Genomic DNA, 14,225 nt, shown 5'->3' with positions numbered 1-14,225 from the left:
ACCTTATATGAACCTAAATGAACCTTACCAAGATGTACTGTATGCTTTGAAGCAATTTAACAAATATTTTTTTGGAAACAAAATTGCAGTTTATTATATAGCTCAGCATGGTTGAGTAATGATTGTGACATTTATATTATAGCTATTCAGTTTACAGTGTAAAATTAACTATGCAAGCAATGTATTAAGATGTCAATTTTTTTTAATCTTTGATGTGCCTTAACAGTAAAATAAGATCAATCTTACAATAGTGAACATCACAAAATTATACTAAGATACATCTGATTGTTGTACATCAAGATATGAATACATTTATTGATATCACTCTACAGCAACAGTAAACAGCATGTTAGGGATGTATCGTAATAATACTACTACCAAGATAAAATTTAATGCCAGAGCAGCTTTACCGTTCAAATCAATGTTCATGGAATGAGTAGCTGACTTCTTTTCTACGATTTAAATTCTTGTATCCAATATTGTCAGAGTAAAGTATTTTCCCCCCACTCTTGAATCGTTTCTATTGGAAAGTCAAAACAAAAAGATAGCATTTGTTTTTTTTTCTTTTTTTTATTATTTGTTTTAATAAAAGTTTATTTAAATGTGTGTTATTCTTCTGATTGTTTTATTTGTTTGTTTTTCTGACGGACAATCAATTCCTGGAGGAAAAAAAAAAAAAGGTACAAAATCAAGTACAAAACAATATTTGGCCTTGGTTCTGCTTGCAAATAATTTAATGTTTTACTTTTTACATTGTTTAGTGCAAAAAAATAAAATAATAATAATACAAATGGGGGGTGGGGGGGGCACGCACGCTTTAATACACCCCAAGCACACACATGACCACTTAGGACTAAATTTTCTATTAACTATATAATATATACATTATATATAATCATGACTTCTATACAGAGAATTCAGGCTACAAATCATGTTTATTAGTTTACCAATACAGGCCACTGTGGAAATGTTTACATTGTACAGTCAAGTCTTGTGTAGCCGTTAAGGCTTAAAGCAACATGTTACATGCTTTGGCTGTTACCTCTCCTCATAATAGTGATTAAATTCAGAGTACTGTACACATACACAGAAAATAGTTCAGAGTTTAAGGTTGATGTTTGATTCTTTCTTGAGACTTAGGTTCACATTTCAGTACTGAAATGCAGGAAATGTACTGAAATTGAATCATGGAGGGCTGAACCGGTGAAGTGTGTAAGAGCTCTCAACTTAGTGTTTAATTTGTCAACTGAGGGTATGTGCATATTAAACTCTTTGATAAAGCATTGGTACTCTCCAAATGACAAACTGTAATAAGCTACAAATTCAAAAGAAAACAAGATAAATAATTGTATCTAGAACGTCATAAAAATCTCACTGTCAGCAACTTTTATGCATTGAAACATGTATGAGAATATCTTATCCAAGATGACAAAGCCATCAGCCAGAGATTTCTTTTTCTTACTGCTTATGTTTTTCTGCAAGTTAGAATTTATTACCTCTACACATCTGCTATCAAGCCAAATAGCCAAGCTACAGAAAGAAACAAAAAAACAAAAAAGAAACATCAGCCTGCTCATCACACCTCATTAAGAAACACAATGTGTCTTCAAGCAGAAACAAGTGTAATTATGTGCAATCACTTCTATGCAAGACTAAAAAAATTACTAGGGGTCCGTTAAATATAACAGCCTGATGACTCCATATCCATATAAAGCTGTGTGTACTTTTCTCAAGTACTGCATCACAAAGAGCAACAGCACATAAAAGACATGTGAGAGTATTCTGAAGGCTGTGCTTTAATTACAGCTGGCCTTATATTGATGTAAACAAAAGAGTAAGGTCTAAACTGCTCAATCTGAAACTAGTCTGCTGCCCCCTAGTGGTCTGGAGAACAACAGCACCAGGATTAACATGAAGCCTCTAAATCACAGCATCTAAATCATGTCACAGAGATACAGTGTTGGAAAAAAAGTTGGTGGTTTCCAAAAAGAAAAAATTTAAATAAAATTATATATACACACACACACACACACACAGTAGTCAACATTTGAAGTGGATCACAAAAGTTCATCAAAATTGTCCTAAGAAACAAGTTATCCTAAAAAGACGGTTTTAGGACATCTTTGATGAATGGTTTTGATCCACTTCAAATGTAGACTACTAACTATATATATATATATATATATATATATATATATATATATATATATATATATATATATATATATATATATACACATACAAATACAAACATTTTCACAGTTGTCTAAAGGATACCACTTCTTGAATTGTGCTTGTGAAAATAGTAACATTTACACCTCTCCAGCTTTACTCAGTGCGATTGACTGGGCCCCTTAATAGAAAATGACAGGTATAATGTGGTAAAAAGGAGAACCTAGGGTCAAGCTTTAAATCAGTTTTAAGGCAACAATGTTGGACAGAGGAAAGGATTAGGGATGTGACCGGTCGAACTTATAAGTATTCATACAAGAAACTTTCATGCAAACTCAACTCAAAACGTCTGAATCCTGGCTGCTAAACCTCTTAAAGTAATTTGTTTAATTAGACTCTCAGGACCGGTCAAACAGACCCCTAGAAGACTGACCTGCCTCATACTAAAGGTCCCATTGTATATTTACATGTATGTAAACTGGATTCATGATATGTATGCATTTATGGCAAAAGTGTAAGAAAAGTTTTAAATAATGTACTGTACAGAGAATAATAGTTAATGTTGAAAATCTTTCTCTGTTGTGCCATGGAGGTGGAGGGACAGAGAAAGAGGATGTTAGATTCCAGTTTCTTGAGTCAGATAGTTTAATGTGTCTGGATGCTTTGTTATTTTTAAATGTAAACCTAACACTCAACTTTTATGTGATTTCTGTGCAAAACGCCAGCAGGAATGATCAGGGTCTGTACAGTATGGATGACTGGGCAGTTGTACAACTTTTACTTTTTTGGATCAAAAATCAAGTCACCAACACTTTTAAAAGAATGATGATACTGATCAAGACTGAAAAGCAATGCAATGTTAGCAGCACTAACATGAAAAAATGAACCAGAGAGCAAGTCATGCTGGGAAATATAATTATTTGATTAACCAAGAACAACAATCACACAAATGATCTGAAACTTTTTGGAAAAACTGACAATAGCATGATTTTTTCTGCAAATGAACTTTCTTCAACTTGTGCAAACCATTATGTGGTGAGAGTTTGATGATCCCATCAAAAAAAAAAGTTTCTGTCCTCCCCATAGTAGCAAATGACAATGCCTAAGACCATTTGAAGCATCCCATGACACAATAAATTCAATCCCTCTGGTAGTTTATACCCACAAATCTTGAAAAGTCACAACACAACAAAGGCTTCAGTCATGCCTCAATATCTCTTACAACATCACATCTATCTGTTTTGTCCATACTTCCCTGAGAGAGCAGTGTGGCGCAAGGGTGGTTGTCAGGGAAACAAGATAGAAGCATATGAAATTTCAACATTGTTTTAATAGAAACAAATAATGGGTGCTGCCACCCCATGACCAATGAGAGGCAACAAAAAACAAAGCAACTAAAGATGTGCTACAAAGCAATTAACAAAGGCTGCTAGGAACATTAGTGGCCTTATAAGCAGATCCAAGATCCTGGACAAAGGATTAAAGGGGAAAAGCATAGCTCTTGGGTTGAAAAAAAGTGTGAGAAAAAAAAAAAAGGGAAAAATTACTCTGGAGGGCAATTATTTGTTTTCAGGAATGCCAGCAGCTGTGAGAGTAGCTCGATACTGCTGCAAAACCACACGCATGCTCTTCACAAAGCCTTTGGAAAGAGGGAAGAGTGGGAATCCAATGTCTGGATAGCCACTGCGCTCCGGAAGGAAGCTGCGATAGCTCTTTCTCCGTTTCTTTGGTCTCACAGCTGGCTGAGACTCCTGATACGGTTTTACACTTTGTTGTGATGTCACAAAACCCAACACCCCTTCAGAACCTTCTGGTATTTCTGATCCTGCACCACCCACAACTGAACTATCACACTCAGAATTCTGGCTGAGGTCCTGCTGCCCATCTGAACCAGGAGGTCCACTAGGCCCCACTGTGGAGGGACTGAGTCCCGAGTCCTCAAGCTCCTCTTCACTTCGCACATCCTGCTTGCTTGGGCTGCTGTGGGCCAGAGCTGACGGGATCTCTTCCAGAGGTTCTCCATGGAGGCTGCTTACACCACAACGTAAAGCACGGTCAGTCACTGCCCCATCCAATTCTAGCCAACACTCCAGCCGATGTACCAGTCGCCAGCCGCTGGAGGCAAAGTGCTCACAGATCTCCTGCTGAAAGACCTCCACAGGCTTCTGGAGAAGTTGATTCATTGACTGTACCATCTTAATAAGGGCCATCTCGTTGTAGCAGCGACTGTTCTCGTAACCCTCCTGAAGGCCTCGGTCACTGTCAAAGCCAGCCTCGTTATAATATGGCTCGTTGACCAGGATCAGACCTGAAGGGGTAGAGACAAAATATTTACACAACAGTGCATTTGTTACTGCAGAGTTTCACGCAGTGCACTTAATAAAACTGTTTTTAATTCAGTTTTTTAGGCTGCTTATTTGTCACCTATGGTATCGATTTAGTATCAGTAATGAAGTATATTCTGGTATCATACCGAAGCCAAATTTGTGGCATCAAGTCCTGCCTACTGCCTTAAAGCAATCTGCCCTTTTCACAGAAATTTGCAGATGCACACCAAACATTAATTTTCAGAAATATACTGTATTGATTTTTTTTTGTCCATTATAACCCCAATTATTACAGTACAATAATAACTGTGCTGACTGGGTTCCAAAAAAGTAGCACTAACAAGTAGACACTAACAAGGGCGTAATAGGAGTAGTTTTTAATTAACCTTGAATAGAGATAAGCACTTGCAGCAGACTGGATTTGCTTGTCCATCTTTCAGTACCCTGTGAAAGGAAACATTACAAAAATCACACGTCAACATTGACCTATAATCAAACAATGCAACATTTTAATATTTTGTAATTATAATGAACATAGTAACCATTACAAAACAAATTAGGCCTAATAATATACCATCGATGAAACAACAAAGCTGGTGTGGCGGTATGTATAATTAAAATATAAAGTCATTGTGAGTAGGGTTGGGAATCATTAGAAATTTTCCGGTTTCGATTCTGATTAAGGTTTTATTAAAATCATTAATCAACTATTAAAAAAATAGCGGTAAGGAAAGGGCACAATACTGAACTACTCAATGTTAAATACTGTTTATTACTTACTGTCAACTTAATTTATAGGTTGGCAATGTCAAAATTCAACATATTACAGAATACAAATTTTCAGGTTCTGATTCCGGTTCCATTTTAAATGAACTATTATTATGTTTTTTACTATTTTACCTTCATTGAATGTAGTGTTGCTGAAAGGTAGTAAGTAATGTTGAGTAATGCTAGTCCATCAATCAGCATGTGCTTCAAAGTTGATGTATTTTACACTATCAATAACATTTTGCTTTTCAAGCAGGAATAAACTGGTTGGCCCTTGCGGGCTAAGACACTTGTTCATTTCCCTAAATTAATGAAATATAAGCTGTTATACTTATAACCATGTATACACACATTCCATAAAGCCCCCATTTTACAAATAATAATGCAGTCAGGAGATGTGTGATGCAATGAGTGGTTTCCACATTTTTAAACATTTAAAATGCATGAAAATAAATATTTTCTATCACTTTGTTTATCACTCTTGAAATGACCTGTATACTAAATAATCTAACCCTCATATTTACATAACAATAGCAGTCTATTTGTTTAGTGGTCCAAGTTGAAGTCAGTATGTATATTAATGACAATATGGGACAAATATAATGTAATTAAGTGGCGGCAGGTGCTGCCGGTACATGTACAGTCAGACAAAACGACATGCACAATTATCAAAGGCGCGAGTGTGCGTACAATCGTGGGAAAAATTTGTCAGCATCAATATGTGTCAGCATCCGAATTCGCTCACTTCATTTTGTTCACTCCTTTCTGATATAGTGCACTCAACTGCCATACACTATATAGGACAGGGATCTCCAACCCTGCTCCTGGAGAGCTACCACCCTGCAGATTTCAGTTCCAACCCTGCTCCAACACACCTGTCTGTAATTATCAAGTAGCCCTGAATACCTTGATTAGCTGGTTCAGGTGTGTTTGATTGGGGTTGGAGCTGAAATCTGCAGGACAGTAGCTCTGCAGGAGCAGGGTTGGAGACCCCTGATATAGGGATTAGTGAATGAGTAAATGAGTGAGCGATTTCGTGAGTGAGCTGGTACGGTAGCAAAGAATGGTCTATTTCATTCCAATGGTCAGAGAGAATTTAACAGCCATGTAAAACTAAATCATTTAGGATATGACCCTGAAATGACAAAAAGTCATCCAACATAGTGACAATAAAGAATGATCAAAGGAAGAGCAAAAAGGTAGCTAGTTCAAAACCACCAGGAGTATATTAGCCAGAAATTAGATCAGAGACTAGGTCAGCTTACCTTTCCAATCCAGGTGCCAAGAAGACTGACACAAACCTTCCCATTGTCATAGAGATTTGGGTTAAGTCGTCCGCTGCACTGAGAGAGGTAACAGAAGAGAGGAGGAACTGCAGGATATATATTAGGAAGCTGGATATCAAAAAGGAAGAGTCCGTCCTCATAGGGAGTGCGGTTAGGGCCCTTAATGAGAGCTGAGAAAAGGTCCTGAAGAGAAAAACAAGAGGAAATGTTAATTGAAGAAACAAATCATATTTCCCATTTTTTTGTTTTTCATACATTGCAAAATAAACCAAATACAACAACCAAATCTGTTTATAAAAAGACTGTGTGAAAGGGTCACTTACCATTCTGTCCTCAAAAGTCTTCACCATGATGCCATCAGGCAGAGAGGTGGCCAGCAGCGCCATTTCTTTCCTTACAGTGCTAAAAAACTTCTTCGCCTCTGCTGGCTGGAACTCCATTTTTTTAAACAAATGGTTGTCTATGGTGAGAAACAGAGGTCATTTTAGAGAGTGTCTGGAATGAAACTCAGACAAGATTTCCTGTAGCTCAAACAGCAGAGCATGATGCTAGCTCTGATTAAAATGATTAAAATGCTCTGATTAAAATTTAAATGTGTACCTTCAATATGTAAGTCGTTTTGAGTAAAAACGTCTGCCAAATTCGTAAATATATGATGTGACATTTGAAAACGTACTGATTTTTGTTCATATTTAAATTCGAACACTATTATCATTATAAATCACTATATATTGTTCATATAAGAAGGTACTACATATGCAGTAGTTAGTCGACAATTCTAAATGTTATTTGTTCATTAAAAAAACAAAACAAAAGTTTTGCTGGTACAGACGTACCTGGTGCCCATTCCAAAACAGAAAACACTTCCCCTTTAGCACTGGTGAAGGTGACACCCGGTTTGCCTCCACTTTGCTGACACAAAACTGGCGTGTCACTAGGCCACTCAGAACGCACAGGCGTCTGTGGTTCAGCTAGCACTGGTGCCGTCACTTTTTCCTCCTCTATGGCAGCCTCCATTTTATCTTCTTCTACAATGGCCACATTGTCTAGAGTTTTCTTCAGGTTCTCCTGAAGTTTCTTAATATCATCCAAAAAGCGTTTTTCTTTCGTGGGTTTGGTATCGGCGGGGGTTGTGGCAGCACTTGTGGCTGATGGTTCGGCAGTGGGAGAGGTCGGTGATCCAGTCCAGAGCTGCTCAACAGTCATGTTCTTTAAACTTTCCAAAATTTTCAGGGCTTCTTTAAGCTCACGGAAGCCACGTGGTGGAGTCTCTTTACTGGGTTTCTCTTCAGATGCAACTCCACCTCCACCTGCAAGCAAAAATAATAAAAATAATTGCTACAAGGTGTTCACTGTTCCCTAACCAATGAGCAGAGGATATCTACAGTTGACAAAATTCTTTATTTAGTGTTGTCTGCCTTGATGTTGCAGAGATGTCCATGGGCATCACTAGTAGGGGGAAAGGTGGGAACAGAGTACAGTACATGGGGCCCAGAGCTTCCCTTCAATTTCTACAGAGACCGTAGTTTTAATGCAATAAACTTCACAGGTGACCAGAAAACCTAACAATGCTACTGATTATGTAATCACATCTCTAAGAAAATATAAATTATACTTTTATATACACATGTAGAATTTACTTAGTTTCATGCAAATATATATATATATATATATATATATATATATATATATATATAATATATATATATATATATATATAAAAATAGAAATCATAGCCTTTTTAAGTTTAATCGTCACATTAAGCCATATGGCAATTCTGGTCTTTCCGTCCCCAAATTTAAGACCTCTTGGTATTATAATTAAGACTTTCCTGTAAAATTTAAGACTTTTTAAGGCTTTTAATTTGATACAACTAAATTTAAGACTTTTTAAGACCCTGCGGAAACCCTGTAAAATGGATGAATACTCTTTGAGGTCTATATTGATGGCTACTTCTGGACGTTTGGCATCTATCCGTTTTGTTTCTTTTGTAATGTGAATGTAATGGGTTAAATGTCAATGCACCAAAGAGAACATTTATCCAATACTTAATTCTGCAACATAACTTTAACAGAATTCAATACCTCCAGGAAGTTCAGGAGTGGGGACAGCTCCTGGTGAGTCTGTAGTCGTGGAGGCATGCACACCATGGGTTTTGCCATCAGCAGTGGCACCTGTAATGGGGGAGGAGTCTGGGATGGTTTCCCCAGCACCTGGTTCCTCTTCCACTTGTCCATTATCTGTCTCCCAGCTATCACTCTCATCTTCCCATTCTTCAGATGAGGCACCACTACTGCTGCCCTCTGCAGAGTCGTAATATGTTTCTTCAATCTCAGACTCGACATTATACAAGTGCTGAGAGAGAAAGAATAAATAAGTGTTAGTTCTAGGGTCTAAAGGTGGATGTGTGCTTTTACAGTAACAAAATCATTACATCAGTTTGAGCAAACAGGTGCATACCTGTGGCAGGACAATTGTCTTAGAATTATCAGCCCACACAACCTCCACTTTACTGCTCAGATCCACCCTGCACACTTGGCCAACAGATCTCTACAGGACAGTTGAGGCAAGGTATTAGAGCAAAAGGAGAATGAAATCCAAAGAACACAAAAATTGCAAATAACAAGGTAGAACTATCTAACTACCTTTAGAGACACAAAGACAAACTGCACTTGAACAAAATTTACTATGAGATTCAGAGATATCAAACTCTAAGCAAAACTCATAGAAGAGTCAGTAGTTACATTTTAAACTACATAATCAGAGTCACTTCATATAAACACACACTGACAATGTGTTAAGTCAGGAAATGCTCTCTTAAATGCAAAACTAGTTTTGTACCTCATTTTCACAGTCCTCTGTGTCAGAGTTGCCAATCCTTATGACAATATCCGTTGTGTGGAAATGGAAATCTGGATGATCAGCAATGTCATAAACACTAACGTCCTCCTCTTCCCCAATCACCTAAATTTACAAGATTATTTGTTAAATAATATGAAAACAGACAATCCCAAACACCTCTTAACACTAAAAACAAAAATACCTCAACATCATTGCCTGCAGCATTAAGTTTGACCCACTTGACTACACAGGTTCTGGCCTTATGGTCACCTGACTGAATCACTCCATAGATGCCTGGATCCTGAAAATCCTGGGCTGCAGGAACCACAATCAAAGTTTATTTAAAGTGAGTAAAAAGTAAGATCTAATCACTTGTTGTGACTAAAAGATCCAATTGCCAAGTCAATTGTAAACAACCTAATAAGGACTGCTCCACTAAATAAGGGCATGAAACATGCAAATCAAAAGCCATATTGAAAATTGCACAATTGTGTTAAAAAAAGAGAACATACATCGTTTGTCTACAACGTAGTCTCCAGGGCAGAACTCATGGTTGTCCAGGTGCTGGATAGGGATCAGGTCATTGGAGCGGATCCCTGTGTCTAATCTACCATTCTTCCACATTACATCTGCAGAGGTTACAGTGGAGACAACCTCAACTGCCACCCTATGCACAAACAGACACACCATTTGAGATTCTATTTAACTTAGTCATTTCATTTGACAGAAATATGATATTAAATATTCTGAACCTTTAGATGGGTCTTAAGATAATATCTGATCATCTTAATTGTATGGCCTTTAACAATCAACAGGTATATGATGTCTTTAATATTACTATTAAAAAGGAAGTGTCATTTGTGGTATTTTCGTAATATGATGCAAATTTGTCTCTCTCCCAGTGAGCTGGAAAGAAAATGACAGATACTATAAATGCACATCAAGAACATTTTCAAAACGACAAGGAGATATAACATCACACGTCTACTATACTATACGTCTACTACCATACTATGAAAGACAGGTGAATCCATATAGAGCTTAGCAAGGTTTCATTATAATGTCCCTAGTCTCACTGCATACAGATCAAAATGTTAATTGCATCAACAACAAAACAACATGCTCAATACAGGCTGGGAATCGTAACAATTTTGGAGAGATCCTAATTGTAAGAATTTTGGTTGCAATCCAACTTAATGATTTGATTAATCATGCTTAACTGCACTTTATTACTGTACATTTATTAGTAAATTATTACCAAAAGTAAATGGTCTGCAGTTTAGAGAGTGACTTTTAGACAGCTCGTCTGTGACTCATTTTGACTTATTAAAAAGACATGGTTCATAAAAGTCGTATGTAGTGCAAACTGGACCTATATATATATACACACAGTGGGTACGGAAAGTATTCAGACCCCCTTAAATTTTTCACTGTTATATTGCAGCCATTTGCTAAAATCATTTAAGTTCATTTTTTTTTTCCCTCAATGTACACACAGCACCCCATATTGACAGAAAAACACAGAATTGTTGACATTTTTGCAGATTTATTAAAAAAAGAAAAACTGAAATATCACATGGTCCTAAGTATTCAGACCCTTTGCTGTGACACTCATATATTTAACTCAGGTGCTGTTCATTTCTTCTGATCATCCTTGAGATGGTTCTACACCTTCATTTGAGTCCAGCTGTCTTTGATTATACTGATTCGACTTGATTAGGAAAGCCACACACCTGTCTATATAAGACCTTACAGCTCACAGTGCATTTCAGAGCAAATGAGAATCATGAGGTCAAATGAACTGCCTGAAGAGCTCAGAGACAGAATTGTGGCAAGGCACAGATCTGGCCAAGGTTACAAAAAAAATTCTGCTGCACTTAAGGTTCCTACGACCACAGTGGCCTCCATAATCATTAAATGGAAGACGTTTGGGACGACCAGTACCCTTCCTAGAGCTGGCCGTCCGGCCAAACTGAGCTATGGGGGGAGAAGAGCATTGGTGATAGAGGTAAAGAAGAACCCAAAGATCACTGTGGCTGAGCTCCAGAGATGCAGTCGGGAGATGGGAGAAAGTTGTAGAAAGTCAGCCATCACTGCAGCCCTCCACCAGTCGGGGCTTTATGGCAGAGTGGCCCGACGGAAGCCTCTTCTCAGTGCAAGACACATGAAAGCCCGCATGGAGGACTCCAAGATGGTGAGAAATAAGATTCTCTAGTCTGATGAGACCAAGATAGAACTTTTGGCCTTAATTCTAAGCGGTATGTGTGAAGAAAACCAGGCACTGCTCATCACCTGTCCAATACAGTCCCAACAGTGAAGCATGGTGGTGGCAGCATCATGCTGTGGGGGTGTTTTTCAGCTGCAGGGTCAGGACAACTGGTTGCAATTGAGGGAAAGATGAATGCGGCCAAGTACAGGGATATCCTGGACGAAAACCTTCTCCAGAGTGCTCAGGACCTCAGACTGGGCCGAAGGTTCACCTCCCAACAAGACAATGACCCTAAGCACACAGCTAAAATAACGAAGGAGTGGCTTCACAACAACTCCATGACTGTTCTTGAATGGCCCAGCCAGAGCCCTGACTTAAACCCAATTGAGCAAAGGGTCTGAATACTTAGGACCAATGTGATATTTCAGTTTTTCTTTTTTAATAAATGTGCAAAAATGTCAACAATTCTGTCAATATGTGGTGCTGTGTGTACATTAATGAGGGAAAAATGAACTTAAATGATTTTAGCAAATGGCTGCAATATAACAAAGAGATTAAATATTTAAGGGGGTCTGAATACTTTCCGTACCCACTGTGTGTGTGTGTGTATACATATATATATATATATATAATATATATATATATATATATATATATATATATTTATTTATTTTTTTCATTTTACTATCGCAAGCTTAGCCTTACTCTCTTTACATCCATTTACTTTCAGATTATTTTACTATAGTGTTCTACTCAAAATGTTGAGAGAACAGACATTTTATACATGTCTCCTGCATGAGCAGCATTGGTTGTGTTGGGTGTTCACACTTGCAATGTCTCTTTTGTGCAACAGATTTGCATCTCATAAATATTTTCTTTAATGATAATAAAATACAGAATGTTTTTGGGAGGGGGTGGTATTTAAAACTCAATAGTAAATAACCTACCTAGAACCCCAATATAGTGCTAGTTGCATTCAGCAATGTTTTCCTTGTCTTTCCTAATCTCCTGATGCTTTAGTTTTTTTGCACATAGCAAAGCAAAGTCTCAGTTAGCTTAACCCAGTACACGTAGCAAGGTTTTTTTTTATTATATATTAAATAAAAAGAAAATCGATAGAACAGAAAACAAAAGCAGTTAGTAAATGAACAGAGTTCAAGTTTAAAAGGGGCAAGGTTTTTTTTTGTTTTTTTTTTTTTAAGAATAGAATAAGAATTGATAGTGCTAGATTTAGAGGGTCAAATAAAGATGGATTGAATGTGTTTTTAGCCAATTCTTGAAGATGACTAAGGACTCAGGTGCTCGGATTGAGTTTGGCAGGTCATTCCACCAGGAATATTATATGATATCAGGGGTAATTCTGCAGGTATTGCACTATGATACACAACACAACACAGCTGGTTTAGATTTTCATTTCAAACTCAGAAATCAATGAAAAATTTGTTTGTGGATTCTTTCACCTGTCTCCTGGTTTAAACTCGCGTGAAAACTTAGTTCTTTTCTTCTTGTGCTTTCTCTTTAGGTTACGTATAGAGAGGGGGATGCTCTTTTTTCGGGTTGGTCCACTCTGCAGTGAGGCTGTTGAGCTGGCAGAGGAAGTGACAGAACTGGTATCATCTGTATCATCCCCTGGCTCCTCATCTGACTCTTGTTCTCCCAAATGGGCCCACTGTCCCTGAAGAACATCCAGTGGCTCTTTTCCCTCCTCTAGAGCATCCTGGCTTTGAACAGGCCCATTGTTGGGGTAGCATGGAACAGAATTATCATCAGTAGAGTCCTGTTCCTGCACTGATCTCTTTTCACCTGGAGAATAAGACATGGTTCAAAAAATTTGACAATTTCTTAGCATTTAAAATGGTAAACATAGACCAAAATATCCAAAAAGTCGCATAATCAGATACCTATTCAATCAGCACAGTTAAGCAAAATTTATGTGGACCATGCTGACTACTGACAATTCAGCTCAGTTTATGGTTAACACAACAATGACAAGTGCAGTACCTTCCGCGCCATCCATTTTCTCTGTTGAATTGTTACTTTGTGAGTCTGCATTTTCTGTAATTTTCTTTCCCACTTCCTTTTTAAACATTCTTTTTAACTGAAAATGAACAAATAATAATGATCAAAAAGCAAGAAAAACACAATTTCTTTCCATTTAGAAAACTAGTCAGTTTTGACTAACATCAGGTGAGTCATATTTCATCTAACTGATTAAACTATACTCATGTTTCAATTAAATACATTATTTCCAGTTTTCAAGTAATAATTCAAGATTGATATGAAGTCCAAAAAAAGATCAATTACATGCAATAGCATAACAGAACAAAGATACAAACGAAGTAAACAGTGTTTATAATTTTCAATGGCATCATCTACTGAAGAAACCTATAATTATATTATGTATTTATATTTATATATATTGTATAATTTACAACAAAGTAAACATTAATAAAGATATAGTGTTGACTTTCAGTTTAACAGAAAATTAATTTGACTGTTCTTCTGTTCATGTTTGATTGCAGAGGCCTTAATTAAAGCTACTTAAGTTGTTCAACTAACAATAGTATTCTCATTTTCTTGTCCATACTCATGTTAGATTAATATTAATAATTAATAATAATA

The 14,225-nt window shown here is 37.0% G+C and overlaps 1 protein-coding gene across 1 annotated transcript in view; it reads right to left on the bottom strand.

Moving 5' to 3' along the window:
• Positions 1 to 916: 916 nt before the first annotated feature.
• ube2o (ubiquitin-conjugating enzyme E2O) overlaps positions 917 to 14,225 on the bottom strand; it is a 62,797-nt gene continuing 49,488 nt past the window's right edge. Inside the window, exons 9-20 of the mRNA XM_042758182.1 lie at positions 13,605 to 13,701; positions 13,064 to 13,406; positions 9,907 to 10,061; positions 9,597 to 9,709; positions 9,395 to 9,517; positions 9,014 to 9,103; positions 8,638 to 8,908; positions 7,390 to 7,863; positions 6,877 to 7,013; positions 6,533 to 6,736; positions 4,886 to 4,943; positions 917 to 4,480 (exon numbers count right to left, since the gene is read on the bottom strand). Coding sequence (XP_042614116.1) covers positions 3,732 to 4,480; positions 4,886 to 4,943; positions 6,533 to 6,736; positions 6,877 to 7,013; positions 7,390 to 7,863; positions 8,638 to 8,908; positions 9,014 to 9,103; positions 9,395 to 9,517; positions 9,597 to 9,709; positions 9,907 to 10,061; positions 13,064 to 13,406; positions 13,605 to 13,701 — 2,814 coding nt within the window. The 3' untranslated portion in view covers positions 917 to 3,731. The remainder of the gene's footprint in view (positions 4,481 to 4,885; positions 4,944 to 6,532; positions 6,737 to 6,876; positions 7,014 to 7,389; positions 7,864 to 8,637; positions 8,909 to 9,013; positions 9,104 to 9,394; positions 9,518 to 9,596; positions 9,710 to 9,906; positions 10,062 to 13,063; positions 13,407 to 13,604; positions 13,702 to 14,225) is intronic.

Source organism: Cyprinus carpio, chromosome A6 (genome assembly GCF_018340385.1).
Source record: "Cyprinus carpio isolate SPL01 chromosome A6, ASM1834038v1, whole genome shotgun sequence".
In the NCBI taxonomy this organism is placed as follows: Eukaryota; Metazoa; Chordata; class Actinopteri; order Cypriniformes; family Cyprinidae; genus Cyprinus; species Cyprinus carpio.
Note: the sequence above shows the minus strand (reverse complement) of the source record. Positions and strands in the feature narration are given on the sequence as shown.